The sequence below is a fragment of the Gadus chalcogrammus genome, chromosome 14 (assembly GCF_026213295.1).
Source record: "Gadus chalcogrammus isolate NIFS_2021 chromosome 14, NIFS_Gcha_1.0, whole genome shotgun sequence".
Taxonomy (NCBI): domain Eukaryota; kingdom Metazoa; phylum Chordata; class Actinopteri; order Gadiformes; family Gadidae; genus Gadus; species Gadus chalcogrammus.
Genome location: NC_079425.1, coordinates 26,157,875 through 26,173,438, shown reverse-complemented (window position 1 = coordinate 26,173,438; position 15,564 = coordinate 26,157,875). Strand labels below are relative to the sequence as shown.

Below are 15,564 nucleotides of genomic sequence, written 5' to 3'. Positions count from 1 at the left end.
ACACTCTTCAAGGGATAACACCATGTCTAAAACACATAAATTGAATAACTTTACCAATCCATATAAATTACTTTATTACGTGACTACACTGGCACACTATTGGCCCTGTTTATAGCATAGTATAAAGAGCGCAAATTATCCAAATGTTCATATTCTTCCACTAAAGGACACCTTGCCCACAATGTTTGGAAAGAAGTGCATGGCCACTGGCTGCCATGTTACATGTTAGTGACGCAATGCCGCCTCCGCGCGGCGCGTCCGAGCGCAGCGCGCCGCCCCGAGCGCCTCCCACCGCGACTCTGACGCGCTAGCCGTCTCCGGTCTCATAGCCTAGCCTAGCAGCCTCCTAGCCTAGCCTAGCCGTCTCCTAGCCTAGCTAGCCGTCTCCTGGCCTAGCTGTCTCCTAGCCTAGCCTAGCTAGCCGTCTCCTAGCCTAGCCTAGACGTCTCCTAGCCTAGCCAGTCAGGGCAGCCCTACTGTCACAGCAGAAACTTTTCATCCCATCACCTCCAGTGTGTTCAGACCTCACAGTGAAACGACACTCCCAACAAGATGCCTGCGGTCTCCAAGGGGGACGGGATGCGAGGCCTTGCCGTGTTCATCTCGGACATCAGGAACTGTGAGTGGTGACTTTTATCCTCTTTATGTTGTCCCTGTTCACCACTCCACCGTCCCGGGGTTCGGCTGTCAGCTGGGCGGGTAGCATTAGCCGCCTCACCGCCTTGCAGCCGACCGCTGACATGTCACGGAACAAAAACTCCGATCTTTCACAGCTTTTGTTTCCACATAGTCAGACTAGTGACGGTAGAGAGCAGCAGTCAACAACCATTAAGTAAACGAGCCGTTTAGAGGAGTTAGCGGCGGGCCTGTAGCTAGTGTCCTGCCAAAGGGCGTGGGCCGAGTCTCCCACCAGGAACTACACCACGTATAACTTGTCTTAAACATAGCTCTCATAACTTTACTCATCAATACGAGTTACTTATTACTTGAGTGTACCATGTCTCCCACCAGGAGCTAAACCATGTCTCTAGCTATAACTAATAACTTTCAAAATCCACAAGGGTTACTTTATTGTGAGGACCATGTCTCCCACTGAACCGTGTCTAAACCATGTCTAACATCTATAACTCTCATAACTTTACTTAGCCATACGAGTTATTACTTGTTAGGACCATTACTCCTACCAGGAACGTCCCCATTGTCCAAACCATGTTTATCTCCAGCTATAACTGTAATAACTTCACTGATATGTCCAGTGAAACCTTAATACACAAATGGGTTCTGGTGTTTCCTCAGTGCTACTAAGATAACAAACCACTCAGCCTGTTAAGTTTAATGATTCATTTAAGTTGAACTCTTTTATATTTGCTATGTTTTTTAACTATAATTCTTGCATGTAAAGTCGCATAGTTCACCTTGTAATAACCACTAATAACCACTTGGAGAATGGAAGATGTGTAATGTTGCCATGTTTATGTGTTGGGAAAGACAAGCTGTAATCATGTAACTTGTTGGCCCATCAGCCACAGACCCAAAACTGAACCTTAATCCAGTATGCATTGTTGATGTCATCACACCAAGTCTCATAATCGGTGTGCGGTGTGTTTTACATCTTTACAGGTAAAAGTAAAGAGGCCGAGATCAAAAGGATAAATAAAGAACTGGCGAATATCCGTTCTAAATTTAAAGGTATGTTGATGGTATAACTCTGTTTTGATTAATATCAAGAAACATATTAACTGTTGTCTAATGTGTCGGATATTTGAGCGGATGAGTCTTTTGTTTGTCGGAAATGTGTTTGATGCAAGTCTGATAGCTTCAGTGCAGCACACACACACACACACACACACACACACACACACACACACACTGTCTGTGTGTCTTTATTCCCTCTTCTTCATGACATCTCTTCCTGGCAGGTTTACTTCCTGTTGACATTCTACATTTCCTCCAATCACAAATCTAGTTTGCATAATCCAATAGTTCAAGATACGATCATCGAGACTAGTTGGCGTTAGACAGTACCTATTGTGTGTCTGTTGGTTATAGGGAGCTTGTGTTGTTCGTGTACATTAAGGACAACAGGGTCCTTAGCAGGTGTTTGTGTTGACCTTCCAGTGCTGGCTGGAGATGGTTTTCTTCGACGTACAGAGGGTCCTCTGCACCTGTTGCATGGGGCCTATATTTAGTCTGCTGCCAGAGGAAGCTGTCTGCTGGGCCATGCCAATGTTTTGCTCATTCTCCTTGGCCTTAATCCACCCCCCCCCCCCCAGATCCTTTATCCTCATACAAGATTTACATTTCCATTTACATTTAGGGCATTAAGCGGACGCTTTTGCCCAAAGCGACTTACATAAGTCTGTTGGTCAGAAGAAGGGAAACAATATATCGCTGTCGGTAAAGTAAAGGATGTCCATTGAACCAAGTGCAAAGCACTAACAATCACTAGGTTAACCCATTCCCTGTATACAACAAAGATAGCTAGGATAAGATCTAATACACTGCTCAGTGATATTTTTAAGTGCAAGGACGTACAACATAAGATATGTGCGTACATTAAGTGCATGCAAGATTGTTTTTTATAAAAACTCTAGGACCCACACATGGATCTACATGACTTACCATGTAAGGCTCTGGGCTGCCACAATATACCACCAGAACAGCTTCAATGGGCCCTAGCCTGTATTCTACCATTTTCTGGATCTCTACTGGATATATTCACTCGTTTCCTGTTGACGCTGATGATAATGATGATGATGATGATGATGGTGGAGGAGAGTGCAATTTTAAACCCTTCCAAATCTCCAGTTAAGATTTGGTGGATGTGTTGACTGCGAGACCCATAGCATGTGCTTATAATACCATAATAAAAAAATGTAAGCATCGAGTGACTCCTGCATCAGGGCATCCAAGCAGTTATAGGAGAAACGTTATCATTCAGAGGAGCATTGATAGTAAGGGTTTACAGAGACTTTTACCTCTACATTTTCTTATGACCAATGTGCTTATTGTCAGCCGCTTTGGCTAAAAGCGTCTGCTTAATGCCCTGAATGTTAATGTAAATGTACGTGGATCAAACCGCGTTAGAGATAATGAACCCCAGGGACAGTGAGGGTCGAGAGCTGAGCCCCGTGATGCAAATCGCTGTCAGCCGGTGACTCACTGGAGCGGTGAACTCTCAAATGGGCATATGTCCTCGTGATGAAGGTGTATGCAATGCCTCCGTGCTACAGTCCTCCTCTCTGTGAGGTCCATGACAGACTGTGGTTGTGGATGTGGTCTGCCTATGTCCTAAGTTGACCTGCTTTGGTCAGAGTCAGGGAATGGAGCTGCTCAGTTTCCAACATCACAAATGTTAGCCACATGTGGTGGATGAGAAGTCTTTGTTATTGTAGCGTGTGTGTTGATACCCTGCATCTAGCATTGTATCACATGCCCCAGAGCATGATTGGGGGCTGTATTGTCCTATTGTATCATGCATCAAGTGTGTGTGTGTGTGTGTGTGTGTGTGTGTGTGTGTGTGTGTGTGTGTATTTGTGTGTGTGTGGGGGGGGGGGGGGTGTGTGGGTGTGTGTGTGTCACAGGAGACAAGGCTCTGGACGGCTACAGCAAAAAGAAGTATGTGTGTAAGCTGCTCTTCATCTTCCTCCTGGGACACGACATCGACTTCGGCCACATGGAGGCGGTCAACCTGCTCAGCTCCAACAAGTACACCGAGAAGCAGATTGTGAGCGACAGAACCCGGGTCACGGCCCGCACTCCCATCACATACACATGTATAGGTGGAATGAGCTCCCTGCCGATGTCAGGACCGCACAGTCGCTCAACAACTTCCACAAAAGTCTCAAGAATCACCTGTTCAGAGTTCACCTCAACTCTGCATAGCCTCCCCCTGTTTTTGCTAGTGCTGGGCACGTGGTTCAAAGAACATCCTTTTTGTACCGACAACGATATATTGTTCCTCTTTCTTCTGACAAATGTACTTATTGTAAGTCGCTTTGAATAGAAGCGTCTGCTATATTCCCTCAATGTAAATGGGTACCCTACCCACACGATGAACCCACCGCTGAGTGCTCCCCGTCTCTCCTCCAGGGCTACCTGTTCATCTCCGTGCTGGTCAACTCCAACAGCGACCTGATCCGCCTCATCAACAACGGCATCAAGAACGACCTGGCCAGCCGGAACCCCACGCACATGAACCTGTCCCTGCACTGCATCGCCAACGTGGGGAGCCGCGAGATGGCCGAGGCCTTCGCTGCCGACATCCCCCGCATTCTGGTGGCCGGGTAGGAGTCACCCCCCGCCACGAGTGTTCACGGACACGCCGGTCTACCGGAGCCTTTAGCTTCGGTTGCAAATGGACTGTATTTATACAGTGCTTTTCTAACCAGTGGCCGCTCAAAGCACACATTCACACCCCGACGGCGCAGTCAGCCACGCAGGGTGACAGCCAGCTCGTCGAGAGCATTCAGGGTGAGGTGTCTCGCTCAGGGACACCTCGACACAAGCTAGGAGACGATGGGGATCAAACCAGCAACCTTCTGGTTACCAGCCAACAGGCTCTACCGTTTCAACCACTTGCCTCCCTTGTTGTCTAACTACAGTTTTCTGTATCGATCTGGAGATAATGATGCACACGTTTTTGTTGGCACATGTGGGACAAGCTATCGGAGCCCATTCCCTTTCATGGTCTGAGGAGCGCTATTTAGACTAGCTGCTAGTAAACAGAACCAATGACATGCGCTTTGTCTCTGTTGTCCCGATAAGGGGAGCATGCAGTGACTGGTTGTGTTAACCCAATCCTTCCTCTGTATGAACTAAAGATATAATCTGGATAAATACCTTAGAACCGGCTAAGATGTGTGTTATACACACAGCTACAAACGGCAGGAGGGTGTGTACTAAATGCCGGGTTGAGCAGACAGTGGAACATTTTAGGGTGAACTGCTGCTTTAAGGTAACTATGTAGTTCATGTGACTGTCTGACCAATTGGATGGCCCACACACATTTCCCACGTGATTCTTCCCCACGAGGGGGTCTGTCAGGAAGGGCTCTGCTGACTGGGTGTATTCCAGACTGAAGGAGTGAACTTAAAAACAGGAGAGTTTGGTTTCCTTGAAAGCACTCGGTATTGGTCTGTCTGCAGACAGCAGAACATTACATCTGCTGTCGTAGTAGATCTAATTTAGTCAACCCCACATAAGCCTGCATAGCACATTTTTATACAGTTGCATCTTTTGTTCTAGTACTACATTGTGGAAGTGTAATACAGTATAATGATATGGTATTGATCGTTCTGATGGTACAGATCAGATCCCCGTGAGAACGATCCAACAATGCCTTGATCAATAACTTACGGAGAGTCATACTTCATGCTTGATGTCAGACTCTGCGTATTACTAGATACTACAAGAACAAAGCTTGGCCACAATGTCTACTGAAGATGAATGGTAGAACATCAGGAATGGAAGTGACCTTGTGCTCTGTTCTCCAGGGACACCATGGACAGCGTGAAGCAGAGTGCAGCGCTGTGTCTGCTGCGTCTCAACCGGACCTCCCCGGACCTGGTCCCCATGGGGGAGTGGACCGCCCGCGTGGTGCACCTGCTCAACGACCAGCACCTGGTAAGGCCTGGGCTCAGGCCCCCTAATGGGTCTACTCATGTGGTGGTAACAACATGGTCTTGATTAAAGCTCAACTTGAAAGTAGAACTGATTGTGATGTTCTTAACTAGTCCTTGTCCCCAGGGGGGGCTGAGTTATTAACTATTCCTTGTGTCGTCCTCGAGTGGTTGAGTTATTAACTAGTCCTTGTATGTTCTTTCGTCCCAGGGGGGGTTGAGTTACTATCTAGTTACTAACTAGTCCTCCTCTCCAGGGGGTGGTGACGTCAGCCACCAGCCTCATCACCACTCTGGCCCAGAAGAGTCCAGACGACTTCAAGACCTCCGTGTCCCTGGCCATCGCCCGCCTCAGCAGGGTAAGCCCCTCCACAGGGAAGCAGAATGCATCCTGGGAGTTTATTGTGCAGATAGTTGTGTGTTTTGTGTATAACTGATTTTAACTGTGCATGGTTGTATGTTTTTTGTGTAACTCTGATTTCTCTGTGTGTGGTTGTGTGTTTGTTGTGTAACTCTGATTTCACTGTTTTGTGTGTTTGTTGTGTGATTCCCAGATCGTGACGTCGGCCTCCATCGACCTCCAGGACTACACCTACTACTTTGTGGCGGCGCCTTGGCTGTCCGTGAAGCTGCTGCGCCTGCTGCAGTGCTACCCTCCCCCTGGTACCCATGGTTACACATAATTTATCCCCCTCCCCCGCTACCCATGGTTACACATCATTTAACCCCATCCCACTGGTACCCATGGTTAAACATAATCTAACCCCCTCCCCTGTACCCATGGTTACACATCATTTAACCCCTCCCCCTGGTACCCACGGTTACACATCATTTAACCCCCTCCCCCTGGTACCTATCGTTACACATAATTTAACCCCCTCCCATGGTACTCATGGTTACTCAATCATTGAACCCCCTCCCCCTGGTACCCATAGTTACACATCATTTATCCCACTCCCACCAAGGTACCCATGGTTACACATCATTTAACCCAGCCTGACAGAACACCTGGACCTAACCAGTCTACAGACAACTAGGGTTCATATTTTTATTCGTTGTATTTTTTTAAAGGTCCCATGGCGTGCTACTTCATGCATGCTTTAATATAGATATTAGTAGGCCCCTAATACAGTATTTGAACATGTTCCCGAAATTCAGCCGTGGTGCAGAATTACAGCAACTACGAGCCAGTCGCACATTGAGCTCTCCCCAAACGCGCCGTTTCGGTGTCTGTAGCTTTAATGCAAATGAGGAGGAGAGAGGCGGGTCAAGGAGGAGGGTGGGGGTGTGGCCCTGAGCAGCTTGCGGCCACGAGTACTATGCGCTCTGTTTATAGTGGATGTATCGCAATGGCGAGGCGCACAAAGCCTCTAGTTATCTATATCATATGATATATATAATCACGGCCAAAAGCTGTGTGTGCCTCCAGACGATATTATTCTCAAACGACTGTGTCGGGTTCTCCGACGTCTCTGGTTCTTCCACTTCCAGATCAATCTGAAGTAGACTGAACCGCTCGCTGCTGGCTGCCCGCTGCCGGCTGCCTGCTGCCGGGCGGTGGTGCCTCGTGGCGGTGGTGCCTCGTGGCGGTGGTGCCTCGGGGCAGCGGGCGGCAGGCAGCGGGGCTCCGGCGGGAGACAATCCCTTTCGCCTCCATGCGCAGTTCATTTACTTCAGGGAGTCAAAGCCAAAGTTATTTTCCCCCAATTCCTTCTCAACCATGGCTGAGATAACCCCAACTACAGTCTTGTTGTCGAAATACCAGAGACATCAAAGAACCTACTTGTTATGCGCCATAACACCAACAGCAGAATGGTTATCCAAATGTACAACACTTGCGTTACAGTGTGTGTAATCACACACACACACACACACACACACATGTGGCGCTCGCACGGTCATAGCTCATTGTCTCATGATGCCAAGTTCTCTAGGCGGGCAAGGCAGAGAAAGGGGAGGTAGCTTGGCCCCTTATACAGTAATGACATATGGGGCCACATTCCAAATCAGAGCACTCTGCTTTGCCTGTTTTGAAACAGAGCTAGTGCAACTCCTATTGCTTTTGGCATGCACACTTACTTTAAAGACAAATCAGGGAACACAGCCATCTGGATACACTCCTGAAGCAGCCATCAGGAATATTGCATTTTGGTAATGTAGGGTTTTAGGTTTCTCTGGCTGGTTTCTCGATGTATCAGAGTGAGCTGGACTGGGGTAAAGGGTGCTTCAGGCCGGTCTGTTGCTGGGCGTGGAACTTAAGTGCTGAGGCATGTGTTTCAGAGGACGGCGCGCTGCGGGGACGCCTCACAGAGTGCCTGGAGACCATCCTGAACAAGGCCCAGGAGCCGCCCAAGTCCAAGAAGGTGCAACACTCCAACGCCAAGAATGCTGTTCTGTTTGAGGCCATCGCCCTCATCATCCACCACGACAGGTCAGTGAGGCTAGTGTACATATTCAGCTGATCATCCAACATGACAGGTCAGTGATGCACAGTCATCATCCACCACGACAGGTCAGTGATGCTCTTTACACGTACAAAGGGTTTAATGAAACACTCTTTACATGTCCAGTTGACCTTCCAACCCACAACGGGTTAAGTGATGCCCTTCACATATCAGCTGACCAGCCAACCCATGAAGGGTTCAGTGACGCACGCTTTACATCTTCAGCTGACCTGCCATAACAGGAAGGGTTTAGTAAAACACTCTTTAGGTGAAACACACATTACGTATAATTTAAGTCATCGGGATGATTAGTTTCATATAAAATACTTGAGCTTATTGTGAACCATTTCCTTCAGTGGTGAAGCCAAGTGTTAAGACAACAGAGTGACCCACTCTGTTGTCTTAACTGTCCAACACCACTGGAGCCTCCAGGATGAGCAGGCCTCCCCCTGAGTGACGCCTCCTCTCCCCGTCCCACCAGTGAGCCCACTCTGCTGGTTCGGGCCTGTAACCAGCTGGGCCAGTTCCTGCAGCACCGCGAGACCAACCTGCGCTACCTGGCACTGGAGAGCATGTGCACCCTGGCCAGCTCCGAGTTCTCCCACGAGGCCGTCAAGACCCACATCGAGACCGTCATCAACGCTCTGAAGGTGAGTCCAGACTCTGAGAGAGACCGTCATCAAGGTGAGACAAGACTCCAAACCAAGCCTGCCAAACGCTGTTGATTTAGATTTGATTGGCAGATTCAAGGGACAACACCTTAACTAATTTCAGCAGAACCTGGTCCTGTGGTTTGATTTAAAGTTGAGTGTGTTCTTGAAATGACCGGAAGTGTGAGAGAGCTTCCTCTTCTGTGAGTGGTGTGTGAAGATGAGTCGTGCTCGGAGGTTAACGCCCCCCTCCCCCTCCCCCCCCAGACAGAGCGAGACGTGAGTGTGAGGCAGCGGGCGGTGGACCTCCTCTATGCCATGTGCGACCGCAGCAACGCCAAGCAGATCGTGGCCGAGATGCTGAGCTACCTGGAGACCGCCGACTACTCCATCAGAGAGGAGATTGTGAGTCACCAGGAGCTGGGCCCAAAGTGTTACCCATGTTTCTGTTTTAGTTCTGTATTCCCCCTTTTTTGTGCCAAAGGGAAACAAAGAAACCTTAAAGGTTGTATCAACGATGTTGGGTGATGTAACTCCTGTTGGTATTTGAAGCGAGTTCCCAAACAAACAGGGCCAGCTCGCCCCTCCATTCCGTGTTTCGTGCATCCAGTAAAAACGATAATGATCACTGCGCAAAGCCCCACAACACCCACCCCTTGTCGGTGATTGGTTGGAATACTATTTATCTTGGTTTTGAGTGGTTGGTAGTACCATTTGTTTTTGTGTACGATCTCACAGGCTGCCTACAGAAAAGCGTTCTTTTGACGGCCTGCTTATGGGGCAGGCAGCTAGCGGATTGTGAGAAAAGATCAGATGAATGTGATCATTTTGGTTTCGGCCTAGAATCGCTGATACAACCTTTAATTATATAAAGAGCTTTTCTGGCTTTGAATGAGCACTAATGTAATCATACTAACGATGAAACAACCTTTAGTGTAACCTCCTTTCACATCACTAAGATTATAGTTATGTAAACGGTTTCAAAACGTATGCGACACCACAGTTGCACAGCGGCCTCAGCCTTCACTGGATGTCATCTTATCCGCCAAAAAGCAAATGGTGTTAACTAGGCCAATGTCGGCACATACCGATGTTCAGCCGATAAATCTGCGCATCCCCACTTTGAAAGATGCAGCTGTTGGTTGCTAGGACACCGCTCCCATGGTAACCCTGTGCTCCTAACTGGCGCTTCCTCCCAGGTGCTGAAGGTGGCGGTGCTGGCGGAGAAGTACGCGGTGGACTACACCTGGTACGTGGACACCATCCTGAACCTGATCCGCGTGGCGGGCGACCAGGTCAGCGAGGAGGTGTGGTACCGCGTCATCCAGATCGTCATCAACCGCGACGACGTGCAGGGCTACGCCGCCAAGACCGTCTTCGAGGTGAGTGGGGCTACAGGATCTGGGGGACATTTTTGAGATCTCTTGGGGGAGTTGACGTTTACATACATTTATCCAAAGTGACTTACAACAAGTACATTGGAGAAACAATGGACATGGCTATAGTTATTTCTTCTTGTGTTTCTTGTTTCTCGTTGTTTGATAGTTATTATCAGTTGCCTGGCTGGCCCATTCCATGGGTGTCTTTTTATTTACCATGATTCTGTTCTGACCCTTATCTAGGAGCACTCAAAAATAGTGCGGGGGTGGTTTACCACGATTGACCAAACTACTACTTATATGCGTAGCGTTTAGCAGCACTCTGAGTGCGCTGGCCTCCATTTCCTCTGGCCTCCATTTGTACTGTCTCCCAGAAGGAGTCTCATACGTTGTCCGTACACGTTGTGGTGACGCCTGTTGTGGTGACGCCTGTTGTCGTGGTGATGCTTGTTGTCGTCTCCGTTGTGCTCCCAGGCGCTCCAGGCCCCGGCGTGTCACGAGAACCTGGTGAAGGTGGGAGGCTACATCCTGGGGGAGTTTGGCAACCTCATCGCCGGTGACTCACGCTCCAGGTGCCTAGTCCTCTCACACTACTGCGGTGTCCTCTTTAGTGTTATTAACTTCATGGGAGTTCAGAAAGACGTTAGATCCAGAGGGTTCTATTTGGAAGACCACACCCTACCTGCCATTGCATAGGAGTGTCCCACCGTCCTAACGCTTTTCTAACCAATGGCCACTCAAAGCACTTTACTATATAGCCCAACATCAGCCATTGATGCACACATTCACACACCAACGGTGGTGTCAGCCAATGACAGGTGACAGCCAGCTCGTCAGGAGCAGTCAGGGTGAGGTGTCTCGCTCAGGGACGCCTCGACACTCAGCTAGGAGGAGGGCGGGTCAAACTATCAACCCTCAGGTTACCAGCCAACGCGCTCCACCTCCTGAGCCCCATGCTGCCCACCGCCCATGGTCTTTGTGACGGTATGGCTACGGTACCAGTCCAGGTTCTGTGGAGGTCCTGGTCCCCTGATCTGCTCCGTGTTTGACCGACGGCCCCCCCCCTCCCTCCCTCCAGTCCGCTGGTCCAGTTCAAGCTCCTCCACTCCAAGTTCCACCTGTGCTCGGTGCCCACGCGGGCCCTGCTGCTGTCGGCCTACATCAAGTTCATCAACCTGTTCCCCGAGGTGAAGGCCACCATCCAGGAGGTGCTGCGCTCCGACAGCCAGCTGCGCAACGCCGACGTGGAGCTGCAGCAGCGCGCCGTGGAGTACCTCCGGCTCAGCACCATCGCCAGCACCGACATACTGGTGGGTACTGGGATATACTGGGAGACATACTGGTGGAGTACCTCCGTCTGAGCACCATCGCCAGCAACGACATACTGGTGGGTACTGGGAGACCTACTGGGGGACATACTGGGAGACCTACTGGTGGGTACTGGGACATACTGGTGGAGCACCAACGGCTCAGCACCATCGCCAGCACCGACATACTGCTGGGTACTGGGGGACATACTGGGAGACATACTGGTGGGTACTGGGGGACATACTGGTGGGTACTGGGAGACATACTGGGAGACGTACTGGTGGGAAACCAATGATAAGTTTGGAGTACCTCCGGCTGAGCACCATCGCCAGGACCGACATACTGGTGGGTACTGGGAGACATACGGGTGGGTACTGGGGGACATAGTGGGAGACATACTGGGAGACAAACTGGTGGGTACTGGGAGACCAGTTTAGGAGACATCACGGTGGTGCACCAGTTATATGAGTTCCACCGGTCAGGCACTGTGGTTTATAATAATACCTCCATGCTCCACTGTCTCTGCACTCTCCCAGCGCCCCCCTGTGGTCTTAGCAGCACCAGACGTCTGTGTTAATCCCAGGGAGATCTACCGATGGTCCAGATAACGATTTAGGCTCGGAGGGAAAGTAGACTCAGCTGGAGGAACAGGAGGAGATCAATACGCTGACGTTATAGAGATTGAAATGGATCGAACCCTCAACACTCACCTCACTGGAGGTGAAAGATCTCTGGCCTCCGTCCCTGTAACGTCCGTCTCCCCCCCCCCCCCCCCCCCCCCAAGGCCACGGTGCTGGAGGAGATGCCCCCCTTCCCCGAGAGGGAGTCGTCCATCCTGGCCAAGCTGAAGAGGAGGAAGGGCCCGGGGAACCAGCCCGGCGCAGAGGAGGCGCGGCAGGAGAGGGAGAGGGAGAGGGAGAGGGAGAGGGAGCGCAGCCTGAACGGGAGCGCTGAGCACAGGGAGGGCGGGGCCGCCGCCGCCGCCAAGGTAACCACTAATACTAATATACACAATGAGTACACGCATGTGTAACAACTCCTCAAACACTCCAACCCCCACAGGGACGCACTCAGGGATTGAGTTGTTTATCTTGACCTGGGGTCAGTCTGGTGCATACAGAGGGTCTTATTGTACCGCCGGACTGAGTCCTCAAAACACACAAAGGAAAACCTTTCATTCTCTTTTTCTGGTTGCATTTCTGTAGCATTTCCTTTGACTTCATCTCTGCTTTCTTCTGTCTCTCTCTCCCCGTCTGTCTGACTGTCTGTCTGCCTCTTAATGTCTGTCTGTCTGTCTCTCTCTCTCTCCCTCTCCCTCTTCTCCGTTTCTCTCAATCGGTCTCTCTCCTCTCTCTTTCCACTGTCATCCCTTATCGTCTGTCATCCCTATCTGCCTGGTGTTCTCCTTCCACCCTGCCCCTCCTCCAGTCATCTCCATCGGTGGACGTTCTCTCTGTGGCCGCCCTGCCCACCAACAGGCCCCGCCCCGTCTCCTCCGTCTCCCTCATGCAGACTCCTTTCCTTGCGTCCTGCGCTGCTCCTAGCAGCCTCTCCGCTGGACCCATGGTACACCTGCTGCTGCTGCTTGCTGCTTTGCACCTCAAGGGCCACTCAACCCTGAAACGCTCCCTTCTAGTTCTAACGTAGTCTTTTGTCTTATGATTGTCAGCGTAGTAATTTATACCACTTCATCACTGTCACTGAAATAAGTCCCCAAAACACGATGAGGCGTCCACTCTGCTGTGGTTGACTGTGGCGTCCCAGGCTCTGTGACCAGTGGCTACAAGAGGACACACCCTTCCTCCCAGTATAGAATCCCAGTCTCAGGCCAATTGGATGTTTGATGTGAAGCATCATCCACATTCCACTCTGCCTCTACCCCACATCACCACGCTAGGCCCCGCCTCCCCTCCCCTCCCCTCCTCTCAGCCCCTGAACAGAGCTCTGTCTGCTGTGTTCACTGTGTCTGCTGTGTTTGTATGTGATGGAGCTTCAACCACTTGATCTGGGTCTAAACACCAATGTCTTCCTTGTAAGAGTCCTCTATATTGTGTTCTTGTTTTAACTTGATCTTCAAGTTGGTGTATAATGTAACCCCAACCTCCTCCATCCTCCTCCTCCTCCTCTTCCTCCTCCTCCTCTTCCTCTTCCTCTTCCTCCTCCTCCTCCCTCCATCACCCTCCTCCTCCTCCCTCCATCACCCTCCTCCTCCCTCCATCACCCTCCTCCTCCCTCCATCACCTTCCTCGTCCTCCTCTCCCAGACCTCCCTCTACCCCTCGGCCGACCTGCTTGGTCCCACGGGCCCGCCCCCTTCTACGGGAGGCAGCCTATTGGTGGATGTGTTCTCTGACAGCCTCCAGGCTGGCCCCGCCCCCCTGGACCTGGCCCCTCCCAACACGGCCGTGTCAGAGGACAACTTCTCACGGTGAGGAAGCACATCACTGGTTCTACTGGGACTGTTTATACTGTTATTATGAATAAGAAAAGTATTATACTATTCATATTAATAATACTTTTGTTGTTGCATTGTACATTATTCATATTATTAATATTATTAATTATATTATCAATTGTTAATATTATTATAGTGTTATTATTATTATTGTTATTATTATTATTATTATTACCACTACTATTACAATTATTGTAATCATCATCATTCCTCCATGATTGGTGGTCCTCCTGTCCTCCCACTGAAGGTGTCTAAATAACTCTTGATTGATCTCTGCAGGTTCATCTGCAAGAACAACGGGGTTCTCTTTGAGAACCAGCTGCTGCAGATCGGACTGAAGTCTGAGTACAGACAGAACCTGGGTAGGGCCTCTTGACCTGAAACCACTCGACCTGAAGGATCAAGGATTTATTATTAATGAATTATTAATATTAATCTAAATGTTGTCTCTCCTAGGGCGCATTTATGTGTTCTTTGGCAACAAGACGTCCACCCAGTTCCTAGACTTCAGCTCCACGGTCAACTGCCCGGACCTCCTCAAGACCAATATCCTCCAGCCCCCAGGCCTGCTGCTCAGTGCCGACCCTCAGTGCTGACTCTCAGTGCTGAGCACTGATGCTGCTAGAGAGGGCTTTCTACTGTGGTTAGACTCTTTACCATGGGGATGGGACACTGGTGGGACCCGGTTAGTGACCCAGGTTAAACCCGGTTAGTGATCCAGGTTAGTCTCTTTAGCAGGGGGACATGACCCTGGTGGGACCCGGTTAGTGTCCTTAACCACCCGTCCACAGCTCAACGTCCACACCAAGCCCGCTGACCCCACCATCGACGCCGGCGCTCAGCTGCAGCAGATCCTTAACATCGAGTGTCTGGAGGACTTCACCCCCGCCCCGGTGCTGGACATCCAGTTCAGGTGAGACCCCCCCCCCCACCCCCCGGTGCTGGACATCCAGTTCAGGTGAGACCCCCCCCACCCCCCGGTGCTGGACATCCAGTTCCGGTGAGACCCCCCCCCCCACCCCCCGGTGCTGGACATCCAGTTCAGGTGAGGACCCCCCCCACACCCCGGTGCTGGAAATCCAGTTCAGGTGAGACCCCCCCCCCCCGGTGCTGGACATCCAGTTCAGGTTAGGGTCCAGACCACAGGGGGTCCAGACATCAGGGGTTCCCTATGCTCTGTTAGTCTGAATGCTCTGTCTGAGTGAAGGCTCTGTCTGTGTGAAGGCTCTGTCTGTCTGTGTGAAGGCTCTGTCTGTCTGTGTGAAGGCTCTATCTGTGTGAAGGCTCTGTCTGAGTGAAGGCTCTGTCTGTGTGAAGGCTCTGTCTGTCTGAGTGAAGGCTCTGTCTGTCTGAGTGAAGGCTCTGTCTGTCTGAGTGAAGGCTCTGTCTGTCTGTGTGAAGGCTCTGTCTGTCTGTGTGAAGGCTCTGTCTGTCTGAGTGAAGGCTCTGTCTGTCTGAGTGAAGGCTCTGTCTGTCTGAGTGAAGGCTCTGTCTGGGTCTCCAGGTACGGAGGCACCCTGCAGAACTTCGGTGTGAAGCTCCCGGTGATGCTCAACAAGTTCTTCCAGCCCACGGAGATGGAGGCACAGGACTTCTTCCAGCGCTGGAAGCAGCTGGGAGCGTGAGTTGGTTAAAAACAGTTAATAATTTAGCTTCTGGTATTAGATAGTGAGTTAATAATATTTAGGTGTGTTTTTAATAGTTGTTT

General features: G+C 50.4%; 1 protein-coding gene across 2 annotated transcripts in view; it reads left to right on the top strand.

The window, feature by feature from the left end:
* The first annotated feature begins 328 nt into the window (after positions 1–328).
* Positions 329–15,564, top strand: part of LOC130403385 (AP-2 complex subunit alpha-2) — an 18,149-nt gene continuing 2,913 nt past the window's right edge. The window contains exons 1-20 of one of the 2 annotated variants that reach the window (XM_056607712.1): positions 329–619; positions 1,621–1,689; positions 3,585–3,727; positions 4,093–4,286; positions 5,496–5,625; positions 5,879–5,980; positions 6,176–6,284; positions 7,902–8,052; positions 8,547–8,715; positions 8,983–9,120; positions 9,915–10,097; positions 10,569–10,666; positions 11,173–11,404; positions 12,187–12,390; positions 12,831–12,968; positions 13,666–13,829; positions 14,136–14,218; positions 14,313–14,403; positions 14,647–14,769; positions 15,361–15,477. In XM_056607712.1, coding sequence (XP_056463687.1) covers positions 553–619; positions 1,621–1,689; positions 3,585–3,727; positions 4,093–4,286; positions 5,496–5,625; positions 5,879–5,980; positions 6,176–6,284; positions 7,902–8,052; positions 8,547–8,715; positions 8,983–9,120; positions 9,915–10,097; positions 10,569–10,666; positions 11,173–11,404; positions 12,187–12,390; positions 12,831–12,968; positions 13,666–13,829; positions 14,136–14,218; positions 14,313–14,403; positions 14,647–14,769; positions 15,361–15,477 — 2,705 coding nt within the window. In that variant the 5' untranslated portion in view covers positions 329–552. The remainder of the gene's footprint in view (positions 620–1,620; positions 1,690–3,584; positions 3,728–4,092; positions 4,287–5,495; positions 5,626–5,878; positions 5,981–6,175; positions 6,285–7,901; positions 8,053–8,546; positions 8,716–8,982; positions 9,121–9,914; positions 10,098–10,568; positions 10,667–11,172; positions 11,405–12,186; positions 12,391–12,830; positions 12,969–13,665; positions 13,830–14,135; positions 14,219–14,312; positions 14,404–14,646; positions 14,770–15,360; positions 15,478–15,564) is intronic. The other variant, XM_056607713.1, reaches the window with a different exon arrangement.